Source organism: Gastrolobium bilobum, unplaced genomic scaffold (assembly GCF_033153095.1).
Source record: "Gastrolobium bilobum isolate Gb01-03AN ecotype WA unplaced genomic scaffold, APGP_CSIRO_Gbil_v1 utg14078, whole genome shotgun sequence".
NCBI lineage: Eukaryota > Viridiplantae > Streptophyta > Magnoliopsida > Fabales > Fabaceae > Gastrolobium > Gastrolobium bilobum.
Genome location: NW_026899120.1, coordinates 24,132 through 44,236, shown reverse-complemented (window position 1 = coordinate 44,236; position 20,105 = coordinate 24,132). Strand labels below are relative to the sequence as shown.

General features: G+C 35.7%; 2 protein-coding genes across 2 annotated transcripts; both read right to left on the bottom strand.

Moving 5' to 3' along the window:
• Positions 1-11,400: 11,400 nt before the first annotated feature.
• Positions 11,401-12,114, bottom strand: LOC133287385 (uncharacterized). The gene has a single exon (XM_061484980.1). The coding sequence runs from the start codon at positions 12,112-12,114 to the stop codon at positions 11,401-11,403; it is 714 nt and encodes a 237-aa protein (XP_061340964.1).
• Positions 12,115-15,586: 3,472 nt separating this feature from the next.
• Positions 15,587-17,014, bottom strand: LOC133287384 (uncharacterized). Its single transcript, XM_061484979.1, has one exon. The coding sequence runs from the start codon at positions 17,012-17,014 to the stop codon at positions 15,587-15,589; it is 1,428 nt and encodes a 475-aa protein (XP_061340963.1).
• Between the last annotated feature and the right edge of the window lie 3,091 nt (positions 17,015-20,105).

Genomic DNA, 20,105 nt, shown 5'->3' with positions numbered 1-20,105 from the left:
TTCCGCATTTTTTTAATTAAGCGTGGCTTAATACGATGACATGTTAACAAACCGGGTATACACAGGGTGTTACAATATTCCTCTTCACAAAATCAAATCCCAGACTTCCGAGTTTCGTAGGAAAATTTTTAAAATCTCTCTACAAAATATGGGAAAATAGCATTCTCAATATCACTTTCCCAAGAATTTAAAATAAATCCTCTTACCAAACACCCTCTAAGGAACTATCATTGTTTTCTTATTGCTTATTTTGATTATATATTCAAGCTTTTTCCTTATGGGTGGAAGAAAGAAGGGTCACGAAAGAGGTAAGCTTTCGTGATATTTGAACAATGGTGCCATTGGAGTGTTATTTGATCTTGTAAAATGTAACACCCCGTGTATACCCAGTAATGTTATCATACTATCGTATTAAGCTGCGCTTAATTAAAAATGCGGAAAATCTTTTTCTTTTCAATTATGATGTCATTATACTTAGCCAAGTTGATTACTTAATCAATTTCATAAAATACCGCATGTATGTAAATTGCAAAGACATCTAACTGAAATACCTCAATATATAAATAGAGTGAGTATCTAACATCACTGGTCTACAACTCGTAGCCCGGACAATAATCCTGATACATTATTACAACTCCAAAAAAACAAGACATAACAAGTCTATGTGGCATGGACAATTCCCATGCTCACCAAATCAACAGTGTAACCAACAACGTCTCAACAAGATAATCCATAACATAAATAAAGCTAAAAGCATAAAACAACATGCATAACCAGCATCCAACAAGTCAACATATAATAACAGCAATATCTAACTCAGCTCCGGCCTCCTGTCGCCTGAGGTCTCAACCCCAATATTACCTAAACCTGAAATAAGCATTCCCCAAACGTGGGGTGAGATCTTTAAACCATAAATCTCAGTAAGACAAGGGGTCCTCAAAGATCTTCCACCCCAAGCTCACTTACATGTGCAATATAAGTTCTAAAAGCATTTATATCAATATAAGTTCCAAAACTATGCAGTGGAACAGATATTCATACCATGTGTGTTTAAACTATTCTACTGGCCAGAGAAATGAAGGAATATATACCTACATGTAGTACAAGGTACACCGCTTGCACCTCACCCACAGCCTCACCATCTTGTATGTACCACATACTCAGGCTTACCGTATAGGTGGAACACCACATGCATATCATAAAGGCACTAGCATAATAACAGCTCAACAGCATTTCCAAAACATCAAAAGCATGTAACACAACACGCATATAACCATATCCCCATGGGACATGGTGGAACCACAACATGGCTAAACCGAGGACGCGAAAGCTTACCTTGCAAGCTCATATCCAAAGCCAAGAGTCCACACAGCTCAAGTCCAACACACAACAGATCACAATCTGATTAGGACCAGCAAGCATATCAACATTCATAGCTCAAAAGCATAAACATAAAGACTATGTTTCCCTTTACGTTTTACGTCTTAAGGCTTCTAATAAAGCCACAAGCCCTTAATCACATAATTCTGACTTAGTTCATTAATTACAGAAGTTCAACTTCATCAATCTAGGGTCCACAAACCCCCCAATAGCCTACTATACACACATCACAACTACTGTTCTACGAAATCCCAGAATATCCGGATATTCCTCGGGGGCATATCTGGATATCCAATATCCAGATATCTCACTGTACATATCCGGATATCAATATCCGGATATCCAGATATCCAGATCCTCATATCCGAATATCCAATATCCGGATATTTCACGATCAGATATCCGGATATTTCACGACAAAATGCAATTTCTGCATTTCGTGAAGATATCCTTCCAAGGTTGGGTTTTTACCGAATAAAGACACCTAAACATGCATTTCTAGGTGTGTTTGACATTACCCAACGTTAGGTTATCATCTTAAGCCCATTACATGCATCAAGGTTCCATTTTTAAGCATAAAAACTCAAGTTCAAGTGTGATGATCATACCACAAGCTCAAAACAGCAAAGGGAGATGCTCTTGGAGCTCACTAGACAACTCCAAGGTTTTGACTATGAAGAGGAACAAAAATGACAGCATAAGCTTGGACCTTTCTACACAAAGGAAGCTTCTTGAAGCTTCACAAGCCAAGAACAAGGTGGCTCTCAACCCAAACTCCAACTCAGCACACTCACTTACAACAAACAGTGGCCAAAGCCTCAAGAAATGCACATTCACACCCTCACAATGATGATTCCCAAGTGTTTACAAGAATAAAAGAGAAGGATCAATGCAAAAGGTATCAACTTTGCTCAAGAGAAGGTGAAGAATACCAATAGAGCAGTATTCAGGTCAGCCACACAAGGGTCTCACGTAGGAAATGGTAGTTACCTAGGGTTTTGGGCCAAGCAAGCCTATTTATAGCGGTTTAACACTTAAACACACAATATTAACTTTAATTTCTACGCTTATCATTTTAATCCCAAACTTTGGATTCTTAACCTACTCAATTTTACAAGAATTATCATATTTTTATTATATTTTTCAGAGCACCTTTCTGGTACGCGCTTTTCATTGCCAGTATCAGTTTCTGGCACCAGTTCTAATTATTTTAACTTGAAACTCGTTTTACAAGTCCTATAAATTATTCTAGGAATTATCATGCACTTATTATAATTTTCCGGGATACTTTTTAGCTACGCATTTATACCGACTAGCAGAACCGGTATCTGCACTTTTCTTTCGAAAAGCGACTTTCAGCATTCTTAATCACTTATCATAATTATTAAAGCCGCTTAATAATTATTAGGGTCAATTATGGAATGATTTTCTAATTTAACATAATTAATTAATTAATTTCCTTAATTAACGGTGCGGGTTCTTACATAAACACACTTGCAGCCAATGGGTCGTTTGTTGGTAGGTAACTCGACTAAGGACCATGTCTGATTCAATGCCAAAGATGCAAATTCATTCTGCATAGCTTGTTGCCATTCTTCATGGGCAGCAGCTTGGGAATAAGTGGTTAGCTCAAAGTGGGTGCAAGAATTCATAAAAAAACGTTTGTAAGATGGGCAACAAAGATTATTGGATAATGCATCAGATAAAGGATAAAGGTTAGTTGTAACACCCCGTGTTAACCCGGTTTGTTAACATGTCATCGTATTAAGCCACGCTTAATTCAAAAATGCGGAATAACTTTTTCTGTTCAATTATGATGTCATTATACTTAGCCAAGTTGAATTACTTAATTCATTTCCAAAATATTGCCTGTATGTAAATTGCAAATAGACATATATCTAAACTGAATAACATCCTATCATAATTAAGATCATTAACTGTGTCTCTAATCACGGCACTACAACACGTAAGCCGGACAACCCTGATAGTTTATACAACTCAAAACTGAACGACAATACATGATCAAATGTGGCATGGATAAACCTTATGCTCACCAAATAAGACAACAAGGCCCAACATAGTTTCAACAACAGCAACATAATAATATCAAGTGTAAAGCAATGTCAGCATCCAAGGCATAATATCATATAATCAGCAATATCAGCTAAGCTCCGGCCTCTTGCGCTAGAGGCATCAACCCCAGCATTACCTGAACCTAAAATAGTGCTCCAAACATGAGGTGAGATCTCTAAAAAGAAATCTCAGTAAGACAAGGGGTCCTCAAGGATCTTCCACCCCAAGCTCACTTACATGTGCAATATAAGTTCAAAAGCAGTTTAACAGTATAAGTTCTAAAATCAGTGCAATGCAACAGATATTCATGTTATGTGTGTTATAACTATTCTACTGATTAGAGAAGTGCAGGAATACGTCTATTACCCACACAATACCATCCCATGTTGTACCCGCCCACAGGACCACCCTATGGCCTCTTGTCTAGGAAAAACACCATATACATATCATATAACATTTGCACTTAACAGTTCAATAGCATTTCAGCAAAACAATATATGAAAACACATCATGCATATAACCATCCCCCCATGGAGTATGGTGGAACCAACAATGGCTAAACCGAGGACACGAAAGCTTACCTTGCAAGCTAACTATCCAAATTCCAAGAGTCCACACAAGCTCAAGATCCACACACAGCTGATTCACAATTTGTTTTGGACCAGCAATCATATCAATAACTATAGCTCTCAAGCATACACATAAAGACAACGTTTTTCCTTTGCGTTCTATGTCTTAAGGCTTCTCACAAAGCCACAAGCCCTTAATAACTTGATTATGACTTAGTTCAATTATTACACAAGTCCAAACTAGTCAATCATGGGTCCACAACCCGAAAATGGCATTCTATATGAACAGTGCCTTCACTGTTCTTCGAAAATCCAGAATATCTGGATATTTGTCGGGGGAATATCTGGATATCAATATCCGGATACCACATAGCCCCTATCTGGATATCAATATCCGAATATCACAAAGACCATATTCGGATATCAATATCCGGATATTTCGTGACAGAATGCAGATTCTGCATTTCGCGAGATATCACTTCCAAGGTTGGGTTTTTAACCCATTCCCACAATAAAGCATGCATTTTTATCCTCTTTTAAGTTCATATACAGATTACATACTTGTTTAACTCATTAAACATGACAAGACTCCACTTTTACCCATTAAAACTCATGATCAAAGATTGGTGAAGCTTACCCAAGGTTCAAAATAGAACAAGGAAGGCTTTTGGAGCTCACTATGCAGCTCCCAAAGTGCTGACTACCAAGTGCACGAAAATGAGCTTCAAGATGGCTCCTTTTTTCACAAAGGTTGCTCCTTGGAGCATCAACAAGACAAGACAAAGGCTCTGTCAACCAAGTTTATGAACTCAGCCCCTAAGCTCAACAAAACAGAGACCTAAACTCAGCAAAGAAGCCACCCACAACCTCACAAGACCAACTCACACAAGACAATGGTGTTTTGGTAGAGAAACCAAGAGTAAAAATGGCATCTTTGGCTCAAGAGAGTGAGGAAAGGTGAAGGTGGTAAGGGCTGACTACAAACTTCAGAATTTCCCACGCACAAGGCACTAGGAATTACCTAGGATCATGTGCAATGGTGCTTATATAGCCGGTTTAAACTTAAACACACAATATTAGCATTAATAGCTACACTTAGCATTTTAATCCCAAACTTAGGATTCTGAACCTACTTATTTTTCTAAGATTTATCGTATTTTTGTTTTATTTTTCGCAGCACCTTTCCGGTACGCGCTTTTCCATAGCTAGTATCAGATTCTGGCACCATTTCTCATTATTTTAAGTTGAAACTTGTTTTACAAGTCCTATATATTATTCTAGTGACATATACACACTTTTTATAATTTTCCAGGATACTTCATCGGTATGCATTTATACCGAGTAACAGTACCGGTATCTGCGCTTTTTGTCAGAAAAGCGACTTTCAGCATTATTAATTACTTACCATAATTATTTAAGCCTCATAATAATTATTAGGGTCAATTATGGAATTATTTCCTAATTTCACATAATTAATTAATTAACTTCCTTAATTATCGGTGTGGGTTCTTACATTAGTACTTGGAGAGGATTGAGTATTGTGAGCAGCAGAAGGTCCACAATTATAGTCTAAGAAATAACGTGGAGGATTATGAGACCGCGAAGACCTACAAGTTGTCTCTGGTGCAGGTGTGGCCGAAGAAAGCTGGTTCTGCGATGGGTCATGGAATGAAGAAATATTGTGGTCATCTTGTTGTATGGGTGGTGGAGCTAAGGGGTCAGACAAGTCAGGTAGGATCTCGAGCCTAGGCAAAGGCTCAAGGTCTAGTGCTAATGGTGGAGGTTTATCAGCAGACTGAGGGTGTTGAAATGGGAAGCTGCTCTCGTAGAACACAACATTACGTGGTCTATATGACTATATGTAATAGACCGAATTTATCTGATGTAAGCTGAGCCAAAGGTCCTTATTAGGTCGGCTGACTCATTCACACACTTAATAAAGTGTGTCAGCATACAAAGCCGGCTTGAACGCTTCGGGAGTTAAATAATGGGCCATGTTATTAGGCCAAAACATTAACCTTCTCTTATTTTAATCATGCGCTTTTATTGGTTTATTGGGTCAAGTCATTTGATGTATTTTAATTATAAAAAAAAACATTTTTTCTTTTTTTGTAAAAATAAAAAAACTAAAAATATTAGTGTAACGTTATGTAGAAAAATAGGGTTGTCAAAAGTATATTGATTATTAATTGAGATTTCACGTACTACTATGGAATAACATGTTAACGTATCATTTAAATAGTTTAATTATAATTTTAAAATCAAGTGTACGAAAGTTTAACTTCAGATAATGTCGACCATAAAAAGTTTAATCTTTCACTCTGTTTAAAAATTTATCAATCAGAAAAAAGAGATCAGGGTGGCTACAGAGTACAAGGATTTCTTTATCCCATCGACTCTGTATAAAGAGTCATAAAGTCATTCTTCAATTGCTTGGTACTGCACCACTTGAGTTAATTTAATTGGCTTAACGTGTTCAAAGAGAAAACACCTGTTAAGTACTTGGAGCACGTGTAATATGCCTTGTTTTGGCCAGATGATACGTCTCCCACAGCAGCTGAGGCCGCTATTTTAATTAACTCTCTTGTTCGTGACTAAACAGAGACAAGACTCCAAATTGGGATTCTTTGGCACTGTGTCATGTATTTATTGTTGTTTTTTCTCTCTCTCTCTTCTTAGATTGTTATTGATCATTTTTGTTAATTAACTCTTGCAATATTTCTTTAATATAGAATATATCTCCATATAAGTAAGCCTGTCTCTTGAGCAATGTGCTTGAAAATTGCACTGCCTTGTAAAGTTGCATTTTACCTCAAAAGTTTGTAGGTAAACCTTAATCTTTTGGACCCTTCATATTATGTCCGCGATAGTAAACATAAGTTCTCTTTTATTATAAATGGTCCAAATATAATTTTCGTTTAAAAAAAAATTGACCTATTTTCTTAAGCTGAGGGCTTAATATCTGTTGCTTGAAAAAAAAATTCTTTTATTTTTTTTAGTCTCATTAAAAAAAAAAACTATGTGAAAATTTATATTTTTAATTGGATCACTTTCAAAATGAAACCATAAAAATCATCCTCTATGATATGTGGTGAACCCAACTTTTATTATAGGTGATAGAATGCACTTAAAACCTAATTTATTTATTTTTGGTATAAGCTTAATTAATAAAAAAAATCACTCTCTTTACGAAAACTGTGGTATTAACTACTTAATTTGCCCCCTTATTAATATGTTCGAACACATTCCACCTTGATTGCGATCATTCCCTTTTTTTCAATTTAAAATATATTTAAAAATAATTAATATTTAGATATATGTAAATATCATATAATATTTTATATGATCTCTTAAGAATAATTTTTTTTAATATTTGATAATTTATTTAATTACTAATCAAAACGCCATGATTCGATCTGCTACCCATGTTAGAACTTGTCGAGGTAAGATATTGGCTACACCACCTACATCCACATTTAACAAATAATCTAAACAAAAATTATAATTAAAAATAAATTAAATTAGTCAATACATGTATTACTTAAGAAACATAGTTTTGAGTTCTAAATTTCATCAGGTGAACATCGATCATATGGAGATTTTCCTTTGGAGTGAAAATATAGTTTTTATAATTTAAATTTAATTTAATTTTTTTTTATTCTTCAAACAAAATTTTGGAGCACAAAAACAAAAACTTTGACAACAAGTTATTCACTAGCTCGAGGAATGATTAGATGCGTCTTCAATTGTTTTTACTCAAATGTTTAGATTGTATTGTGGGTTGAACGGTGCTTTTATGATTCAAATTAGTAGGAAAAAATAGATATATATAGCAGAAAATAGAACAAGCTAGATATGAGATTGCTGCTGATGCAGGACTGGAGCTTCTGCAAAGAGAATCAGAGGAAGTCTCTAGTTGTTTTCAGTTTTTTTTTTTCTTTTTTTTTTTGTAAAAGTGGTGGGTCAAGCCCATAGAATTAAATTGAAAGCTGATGCATGTTAAAGGAAACATGCTCCATCAGCAAAAACTTACAAAAGTCGCTCCAAAATGGAAAGATACAAGTAGGAGGAGAGGAATATAACTCTAACTCTCCATTCCTACTCTTAAGACCTACCAAAGCTAAACTATCAGCACACAAGTTAGCCTCTCTAGGAACAAATTCAAAAGCAACATGCTCAAATGACAGTAAACTATTTCTAATTATCCTAGCTACCAAGGAATAATCATCTAAATCATTCAGATTAACTACACATGATAAGGCTTCTTTGCTGTCACTCCCAAGCCAAACTTTCTTGATCTTTAAATCACTTGCCAGCTTAAGTCCTTGCCAAATGCCCCACAACTCAGCTTCAAAGCTAGAGCAGCAACCAATTTTTAAAGAGAATCCACTAATCCAGTCACCCTTCCAAGTGCATATCAAACGTCCACATGCTCCTGACTTAGACTCCAAATTCACAGCACCATCAACAAAGATTTTGAACACCTCCTTCTGCTCCTGATAACCAGCCTCAAACAGAGAAGAAGAGTGATCTATTTTCTAAGTAAAGGGGTCCTCAGAACAAATACTATTCATATCTCTCAGATACAACAGGATTCTGCTCATCAGGTCACTAGGCCAGTCAAAAAGATCTTCATGAACAGTTAGATTTCTCCACTGCCATAGCATCCAACAAGTGACAAAAAATGCTTCCTTCCTCGAATGCCATCATTTTGTTGAGAAAGATTTGAAAATATTTAATCTAAACCAGTCAAAATCATTAGTTAGCAGAAAATCATCAGGTATCTTACCTCCAAACCATCTCTCCCACACCTTCCTAGCCTTCAAGTAGTCTCTCATCACATGCATTAAGGTCTCATGTGCTGATGAACAAATCGGACAGAGAGTCTCCCCTCCATTCCACAAGCTAGTAGAACTTCTAACTGGCAATTTATTAAGACATGCCAGCCACATAAAAGTAGCAACCCTAATGGGTCCTTTCCATTTCCATATTAGAGACCAGACTTTATCCTTCTTCAAATTTTCACCCAGTAATTGCTGATAAGCATTCCTAACCAAATAACAACTTGGGCTGCTACGTAACCAGCAAATCCTGTCCTCAGGGCCATTTGAGACTTTGCAGCCTCCTAAGTGTAATGACATCAAGGTAATTCTTCAAATAATCCCATTGCCAATCACCTGTTACTTGATCCATAATATCAATCACCTTCAATTCCTGTTCTGCAGTACAAGGTTTGGTGAATGCAAGCTCGTAGAGGTTATCTTCCCATCCGTGCCAACAATCTGTCCAGAAATATACTGAATTACCATTCCCCATCTCCCAAGTCAGATGTTGATCCAGTTTCACACGAATAGCACAAATGCTCTTCCATAAGGGTGAATCTCCATTTCTGACAACTAGCCCTCTCCTAGGATCATGTTTTCTTCCATATTTCCCAAGAAGAACTCTACTCCAAAGGCTGTTAGGTTCATTAATAAGCATCCAAGCTCTCTTTTGCATGAAAGCTTCATTTTGCACTCGAAGGTTAATGATGCCCAAACCTCCACACTCCTTGGCCTCATAGAACATAGTGAGCTTTCCTTTTTGCATCTGAATCTCCCCAGATAAAATTCCTTTGTAGTTTTTCAATTTCTTGACAAACATGAACAGGAAGAGAGTTGTTTTGCATGTGATACATAGGTATAACTGCAATCACACTCTTGGTAAGAGTGATTCTACCAGCCAAAGACAAACATTTGGTCTTCCAACCTTGGAGCCGATTCTGCACTCTTCCAATAACATTAGAATAATGCTGCCTACTAGTCCTCCCATGTCTCATCAAGGTCCCTAGATAGAATCTGATCCCCTTAACAACTTTGAACCCACTAGCATCAGCCAAAGTATTCACTGTCTCCTGATTTGTTTTCTTAGAGAAGTAAATACAAGACTTCTCCATACTAACACATTGGCCTGACATTCGAGAGAATTTCTCCAAACAGCCTGTAATACACTCCATCTGGCTAAGGGAGGCTTCAGCAAATAGGATGATATCATCAGCAAACATTAGATGTGATATTTGAGGCCCTGTCCTACCAGCTCTAATTGGGAGCCATGCCTTCCTATCAACTTCATCCATAATAAGATGGGTCAACTTCTCCATGCATATGACAAATAAATAAGGAGACAATGGGTCCCCTTGCCTGAGTCCCATTTGAGGAGAAAATCCCTGAGTCCTACTTCCATTCCATAACACTTCAATAAATGGACTTGTGACATAGCCCATAATAGCAGCTATAAGTTCACCTGGAAGCTTCATCTCTTCAAGAACAGCCTTGACAAAACTCCACCTGAGTTTATCATAAGCCTTCTCTAGATCAATCTTGATAGAGAAATAACTCTTCTTTCCATGCATCCTATGCATAGAGTGAATAAGTTCCTGGACAATAATAATATTGTCCTGAATATTCCTCTTGGGGATGAAGCTTACCTGATTAGGAGAAACAAGCTCACCTATGAATGGTTTGATCTTGTTAACCAGAATTTTACTCAATCCCTTGTACACAGTATTACATAGTGCAATAGGCCGAAACTGCTTCATGAAACAAGACCTCTCCACTTTGGGAATTAGAGCAAAGAGAGTCTGATTGATCTCTTTAATCTGCTCAGGCTTGCTAAGATACAACTGCATGCTATTGAAGACTTGGTCTTTAATCAGCTCCCAATTCTTATGATAGAACAATGCTGGATATCCATCTGGTCCAGGAGCTTTCAATGGGGCCATTTGAAAGAACGCATTCTTGACATCCTCAAGAGAAATATCCAATGACAATAGGTTTCTATGTTCCTCCCTGATAGCTGGCCAAGAGCAACTAGTCTGACTCCACCCTGATTCAACCAAGTCATCTGTGAAAAGGTTAATGAAGAAGTTCCTGGCCAGATCAATCAATTCCTCCTCTCCAGAAATCCATCCACCACCATGATTTTGAAGTTTGATAATTTTGTTCCTATTCCTCCTAATCAAAGTGCAAGTATGATAATACTTAGTATTTCTATCACCCCTTTTAATCCAATCCCCTTTAGATTTCAGAAACCAAATCTGCTTCTCTTGCTCTAAAATATCAGCAAGTTCCTTATTTAGATTAGCTTCTAATTCATCCAAATGATAGTTATTTCTCAAGCTCATCTGTCTTTGGATGCCATCCAGCCTAGCTATCACCCTGTTTTTCCTATAGTGAGTAAATCCAAAGACCCTCATATTCCAGCTTCTGACTGCTGGAGTAAAAGATGTCAAACTGTCCAAGAGCTTAGAGCTGGTATCCCGATTGGTTCTGATAAAGGAGTTAAATCGAGAATCATTTTGCCAAATAGCCATGAACCTGAATGGCCTCTCCCTCCAACACTAATCCTCTTTATCAATTCTCACCAAGACAGGACAATGATCTGAGAAAATTCCAGGAAGATTCAAGACAGTAGCTTCCTCAAAACAGGTTCTCCAAGCATCATTTGCAATGACTCTATCAAGTCTTTTGAACACTCTATCCAAATGAGGGAATTTGGGCCCCTTCCATGTGAATCGGTTTCCTCCCCCTCCCAAATCTATAACCCCGCATGCATTTAAAACATTATTAAACATAATGCATCTATTAACATCAACAGGCTTACCTCCTTTCTTCTCAGCAATTGAGGAAATCTCATTAAAGTCTCCTGACAGCATCCAAGGACTATTCATGGTTCTCCCAATAAGCTTCAGGTCTTCCCATAACACTCTTCTTTTTTCTTCTTTAGGGCTAGCATAAATAGCAGTCCAGAAGAATCCCTCCTTACCAGGAAACTCCACCCAACAATGGATGAATTGTTCCTGTTTCCTCTCAAGAGTGACACTCACCTCATTTGGGTCCCATACTATCCACACACCTCCTGCAAACCCATTGGCCTCAGAAATTATATAACTAGGATACTCCAAACCTCGAATAATTTTCAAGGCTATGTCACCACTAACTCTAGGCTCCAATATTGCAGCCACTCCAACTCTATACTTCTTCCTGAACCTTCTAAAGGTGCTTTTAAATTGTTTCTTTCCAGCACCTCTACAATTCCAGGTCATCAAATTCATCATGAATTTTGAGTTAGATGCAATATTTCAAAGTTCTTGCCACTTATCTCAAGGTTCTCAACAGATGCCTCCTGAATAAAAACATCTCCCTCACCATTAGTCTCAGCTATGTCAACCATATAGCCAAACTGAGTAGACTTTGCATTCTGATCCATCTCCATACTAGTGAGAGATTCTGCATTTTTTAAATTCTCCTTCATCAACAAGTCAGGTGGTTCAGGATCCCTTAACTCACACTCCAGTAGCAAACTACCAACTTGTTGAATGCTCTCTACATGATCCAGAGAAGTCTCAGAAGCTGAAGCTTTAGCAGCCATTACCAAATCCCCCCATAATTTACTTGAACATAGATCCAGTTTCTCATTAACTGGTGTCAGGGACACTGATCTAGTCTCAATTTTTGAAGAAGAAACAGGTGCCTGCTGGACCCCTTTCCCTTTAGCTGAAAATGCCTTATTCGAATTTCTTTTGCCTGTTAGTGCTCCTTGCTTCACACCAGAGTTCTTCTTGGGGGTGTTTTGGGCCTTAGCATTGAAATTCATCACCCCCTCAACATTCCGAACAGAATTAACCAATGATACATTCTCCTTATTCACCAAAGAAGTGGTAATATTAACCCCAGAGTCTTTATCAATCACTTCCTTCTGAATGATACTCCCACTGCTCTCACCAGACTTAATCCCCATGCCTTTCTTAGTATTGGAAATATCCTCCCCAAATGATCTGTTGTTCCTAGGATCACTTTTCAGAGCTGCTTGACTTCCTTTCTTCCTTCTTTGCACCTCCATCCACTCACCAACACCCTGAGCTTCAGCCTTTTCCACTGATTGGACAGGGTTCTCACAAGGTTTTTCCATTGGAGTTTGCTTAGCAACTTCTAGGCAGGAATCAAGATTATGCCCATATCTGCCACACTTCAAACATATAAGGTACAATCCTTCATATTCAATCGTTTTCCTACAGCCTTCCAGTACATACATCCCTTTCAAAGGTTTGGCCAAATCAATCTCGATGCATACTCTAGCAAACTTGGCCCTATCTCCAGTAGAAGTTGTTCTATCAACTCTTAAGACTTTACCAATCACAGATCCTAAGTGATTCAAAAATGAAAACTCACAGTATTCTTGTGGAATACCTGACAAACGCACCCATGCTGCTACCTTATGAATGTTAGCCTTCTTTGGATCAAAGCAAGGCTTCCATCTCCTGGTAGCCAGATAATGCCCTAATATCACCCAAGGACCTCCCGAAATAGCCAAATTCAGATCCTCCAGGCAGCTGAATCAAACAGAGAAAAAGTCATTCCCTAAGTCAGCTACTGTAATACTTCCCGCTTTGGCCCAGAGCACTTCCAACCTGCGCTTCATAAACCCAACACCAATCCTCTTACCCAGCAGCTTGACAATCAAGGCGTTCTTCCATCGCTGACGCATCCGAGCTCGAGCTTCACCATTGCTCTTAATCTCCACCAGTCCATCCTCTTTGACTACTGGCTGAAAGCCCCATTCAGAAATAGTCCCCTGATTTGGATCAAGCGGATCCAGATCAAGATCCTCCTCCTCCATCAGCCATGGTGATGCTTCGCCCGAAACACCATTCTCCATCCCTGTGACCTCCGCGAACGACCTCTGCTTAGCAAGACCCTTCTCACCAGATTGAAACTCAGACACAACTTCACGCATCCTACCTTAAGTCGAAATCTCTTCTCCATTCTTTGTGCGCTTTGTGCTCTTCCTAGTCATGCGCAACAGATCAGATTGATTCTCCTTCAAAGTCTCCATCGAACCAGCCATTTCTCAGAAAAGTAACCCTAGCAAATAGAAAATTTTCGCACGCGTGGCCAGACGCGCCTAACTAACCCATCGTCAATCAATGGTTTTTGTTTTCAGCTTTTCAATTGCAGGCTCTTTTCCCATTATTAACTTTCTAACAAGACATATGTTGTTGTTACGTTGGATATGTTAATAATATAGTCTAATAATACGTTCACGTACAAGTTTAATAGAAAATAGCATGATTACTTAAGCACATATGAGCTAAATTTCAATAACTTGCATTATTCTTAGGATTTTTTTTAAGGAGGAGATAACACGGTTGAATATTTCAAATATCATGCATTAATACTTCAATCACCTCTACGTCCTTCTCTCTTGAACCCATAACCTCCAACACTGTATATTCCGCATGAACACAACCATTAGCAATGAGTTTAATGATCTAGAACAGCAAAGGAATTATAACAAGGAGCTAAAAAAGACTAGTGGATATTGAGCGGATAAGCTGAGGAAATTAAACAGTAAGTGCATTGCAAATCGTAATGTATACGACTCAATATGTTCTTTAGTGTTTACCATGCAATGGCTTTACTTGACCTATGTATATGAATCATCCAAATTGATGGATATATGTTGATTCAGATATATACACCAATGTTTACTTTTCAGTGAGCGCATTTTGCAGGCATAGCAGAAACTTTATTATCCTACTTTAATATGTCATAGACTTTGGACTTACCTATATAGTTTTCAAGTTCGTTTGTAAAAATTTTGGAATTAATACTTACGAATGGTAACATGTGGTAAAGTATGACGTGATATTATAGCGCAGAGAAAACGTAACGCTGAGCGCTAGCATGACATGAGAAAATGTGATGTTGAGGTAGCATGACTTACATTCGTGAAACAGCAAAATAATAATAATATTTTATCAAAGAGGGTCAAATTAACCTATAAAATGGAATAACTATTGATTTAGTTCAGTCGCAAATGTAAATCATGGTTTCTCAGCATTCCCAATGGGCTGACACAGTTGCCCGTTCTTTTGCCTTGTATTTTGAATTGTAGCTTGCTCTTTCTCTCTTTCAATCATCGAATTGTACAAATTACATGTACAAAAAAAAAAAAAATTAAAAACATATATAGTCTTGATTACTCAACCTCATTACATTGAGGAGAATTTAATGACGCTGTTGATGTTGGATGACAATAGACGATTGAGGATCATTTTATCAATATTTGCATAGGAAAATGAAGAGAAGTAGTCCCAAAAAGAAAGACCTGCAACAATGCAACTAAAGTTGGCAATGCTTGCAATATGCACACACCGTGAAAATGACTAAATCCTTGGTATGAGATTAACATTGTGGGCTTTGCAGATATATATATATATATATATATATATATATATATATATATATATAGCAATAGAAAGTAATTCACAAAATAAATGAAAGGAGAAGCAGGGGATGCCAAATATACCAAATGTAAGGAGAATGGCTTTTAAATCTCGGATGACTCTCTTCAAATGCTGCATGCTTCGGCTCAAACACTTTTAAGCCATGACCACATACTTAGCATAAGTGATCCGAAACATAAAAATGTCTTGAATAGAAGACAAAACAGATAATCAAACAATACATGTCATAAAAATAAATAGTAATCAATTCATAGCATGACACATATGAAGTGAATTATCAAACACTTGGTACAAACCAAAAAGGAAGAGGGCGAGGACTTGATTTCTCCAGAGTAAAATATTTGATGCTGTTATCAGTCAAGCAAATCATCCCCAATTGAATGCTCTTCGATGGGTCTCCAGCACATGCATAACTAAGACCAAAATAAATACTATTTTCTTTAATTAACTCTTCAGAACTATTAAGAGAGGCCCTTGACATTACCATGCACTTAGTACTGTCACGAAACAACACCAGGTCCCCCAAATTATCAACCTTGATCCACTGATTAGTTTCATTACTTGTGTTCAACTTGAATACTTCAACTCTGGTCAGCTCAAGCGGGGCAACAAATTCGGTGACAATGTTCAAATAACCAACATGCCGTGTTTCATAAGCTACGTTAATGAACATGTGAATGAGGAATAAATCTCCTAATGCATCGTCTTTGGCTAGGCTGTCGTAGACTATACCCCTGTCAAAACGTTGGCTACCAGTTACAGTTGATATTACTCGTGGCCTTGGTGGAACCGTAGCTAATAATTTAGGCTTTGGAGGGTAATCACTCGAATCTTGCAAATCCCAAACCAATATGGAATTGGAAGTTGTAGCATACAATTTCGTATCAATAATTTCCACATCCATAAAATGAACCCCGGTATCCTTATCTGCTTCAATTGTAGTCCATGACTTGTCAGAAAGTCTACAAAATCTAATGTGACAATAATCACTGAAGAGACCAACCAAAAAACAATCCAAGCAATCGGGTTTGGAGGAGGCTACCATTTTTTTCAGCAACAACTTATCAGCTTGAAGGGGAGAGTTGGATGGGAATTTTAACACTGATGGGACAAAGACTTTAGCATTAGTTACTGGATTGAAGAAGAAAATGGTTAGACTAAGACTAAGACTAAGCAAATTAGAATATTCACTCACAATCATCCATCCTTCAACTGAGCCTCGAATGGTCTGCAATGTCTCTAATAGTCGTCTTTTGGGATAAAGTAGACCTTCTGTCCTCAAGCTGAAAACTGGGGATGGTTGGCAATGGGTGAAGAGGCCAAGCACTGGCAGTTTAAGCAATGGGTTGAAGAGGACAAGCAATGGCAGTTCAGGCAATGGGTGGCAATGCTTGTTTGCAATGGCATTAGCAACGGTATCCCTCCAAGGGGTGCATATTTCACGCAATCCAAGGCAATCTTCGAGGCACAAACGCTTCATTATCAGTTCCATGATATCATCTGGGAGACTTGTCCACGGGCACTCATCATGCTGCTTCTCTTCTTTTCCACTCAATAATGTTTTATTAGCAGTTGTTATACTACTCTTTAACAAGCTTACTTTCTGCGTGTTCCATATGCTATCAAAGCAGAATAGTTGAACGAGGGATGAACATCCCCAGCTTTCCTCGTGATGTGATAACATCTCTCCAAAGGGAAAAGACATCGATCAAGCTGTGCCAAAAAAATATTGTATCTTTGTCTTAACTATAGAACTTAGTTACAATCAACAAAAACAATAACAAAAATAGAGAAAGATCGATTAAATGTAAAACCAAATACTTCCAAGTCCACAATCACTCAAAGATTTATGGAAAATAAGAACAAGTTGTAGAATGCAAAGAAAAATTAAAATCAAAATTGACCAAAAAATACAAAAAAGCAAAACCTTGCAAAAATATTGAGGAAGGAGAGAGCAGTGAAAAACAACAGCAGCGCAGAACACTTAGAATGTTCAGAGTGGAACAAGAAGGCTTCTTCAGATTAGGCGTGAGATTCTTTTTTAGGTTATTTGAATTTGAACGTAAACAGACCTATATATGTGATATCTGTGACTCCTGCGTGTGACTGGATCAATTTTTATGGGTACAAGAATAATATCAAATATAACCCAATCAATTACAGTTGTTTGATATACCAAAAACAATGACTAAAATTGAAAAAATATAACCCAATCTTATAATGGTATAAATTGATTTAGTTCCTCTATTAAATTAGGAAAAAGTATGGAAAATAAGTTGTAGAATGCAAAGAAAAATTAAAATCAAAAAAATACAAGAAAAAAAAACCTTGCAAATTGCAAAAATGATTTTAATGGAGAAAATATAAATAATAAGAAAATAATTAAGGAAAAAAAAAATACCTCAAAACACCGTGAAGAAAGGAAAGAGCCGTAAAAAACAACCGCAGAGCAGAACACCTATATATAATAATGTTTATAGTGGAACAAGAAGGCTTCTACAATTTAGAATTGACAACTTTTTTTTTTTTTTTTGGTTATTTGAATTTGAACGAAAACAAAGCTATATGATATGTGTGACTCACTGACTCCTACTGTTTGTATGTGGAATGAAATTAGGAAAATAACTTCCGGTTATATACGTGACATATTAATGTAAGAATAATAATTCTTATATTTAATCTTAAGTATCTATTTCTATCAACTAATTGATTGGGTTATTCTTATTATTAATGAAAATAATCCAATTATTAATTGAGTATAATTAATGAGAATAACTCAATCAATTACCATCATTTGATACAGGAAAATCTACAAATGAGAATTGAGTGTAAAATTTATTATTTTTAAATCGATGTAAATTAATCATATCCCTGTATTAAATTAGAAAAAAAAAATCTGTTGTTAATGTCAATGGGCTTAAAACCTTTTTTGTTTTGTTAATTAAAAAAATAATTTATTCTTTAGTATTCACTTAATTATCAAAAACATGATATTTTACTCGATCGAATTATATATAGTTTGCACCATTAATTATTAATATATTTAAAAACAATACATATTTACGCAATAATATTGATTGTAAATTTGTAATCACCCTTTTTGTTCAATTTTTAAAATATACTTGCGAATAATTAATGTTAAAATATATGAAAATAATCTCATAATATCTTAATTATATTTTAGAGTAATTTAGAGCATCTTACATAACCCCTTAAGAAAAATTTTATTATTATTTGATCATTAATTTCGTTAATATTCATATAATTAAAGATGACATCATATTTACCAATAAAAAAAACGATGACAAGCATCATAAAATATCATATCAAATTATCAATACATATTTCATTCTTATAATTTCTATCGTTAAATAGTCACAACACCTAGATCTACATCACCCCAAAAGCTGGTCCAATAAAACGACTAGTAACCATGTTCAATAGAATGACACTTTGGGATTTAATTAAGCTGAAAAGTACTTTAAGAGGATCTTTAAGGATTTATTTTCTTATTTACAAATATCTTATAATTTATCTCTATTTCTATAACCCTGGGAATTAAATTTTTTATCTTTTGAATTAAATCATATCAAACACATATATATATATGTGTGTGTAATGTATGATATGATATTATTACTACTAAATAATATTACTACTAATGTCATTACCATATCTTAACTAATGATTTCTGCCAATCAACAATTATTATTTTCACAAATCAAACTCATTAATTAATTATTAATTCGCAATAAATAATAACCGTTAATTGACAGAAATCAACGATTAAGATATGGTAGTAACAATATCCTATCCCCATATATATATATATATATATATGATTTTTTATCCAAACTCTTTTTTAATACTATTTAAAACTTAATAAATATATATATTTTATTTTTTTAGAGAAAAAAAATAAAGTTGTGACAGAAAAAGAAAAATCAAGACTGAATATTTTGAAAACTTACAAAAAAAATAAAATATGTCTAAATAAAAAAATATATTAAGAAAAAAATAAAAGAAAAATAAGGCCAAATATATTAAAAAAAAATTAATACGGACAAAAAAAAGGCTAAATAGAAAAAATAGAATTAAGACAAAAAAAAATAGAAGACAAAATAAGGAGAGAAAAAAAGAAAAAAAAAAATTGTAATTTTCTAATATATTTGACTTTTTTTTTCACTCTTTAGTCTTTTAATTTCTAACACGGTTAAAAGAAAAAGAAAAAGAAAAAGATAAATCAAAGAAAAAGAAATTATTGTGGTAAATTTTTAACATACTTAGGGGAGTGTATTGGATTGGAATTTCAAAGGATTTTAACGGATTGTTTTTGGACAAAAAATTCTCGATTAGGATTATAATGGATTGAAAAAAAGTCATGTGGTATTCGATTAGGATTTTAAAGAATTATTTTAGAATCCGTTGGTATTCAATCATGGTTTTAAACAATGGAATCACAATCTCGTGGTATTCAAAAATCTGACAATTTTAATGGATTTTCTATTGGTGTGGATTTCGTGAGACTTTTTAGTGAAAAATATAAATAGGATGCTCCTCTCACAATCTCACCCTAACTCCTAGGATTTCTTGAGATTCTTCTATTGCAGTGTTTTCTTCTTCCTTTGACAGGTTGACTACTCGAAATTGGGTTCCGTCATGAGAGCTTCATCAAAACTTAAAAAAAGCATATTTTTTAGCGATTTTCATCACAAAACAATCTAAACACAACAAACCAACGAGATTTTGATATAATCTATCTCAAAAATAACATATTTTTCAGCCATTTTTGAGAA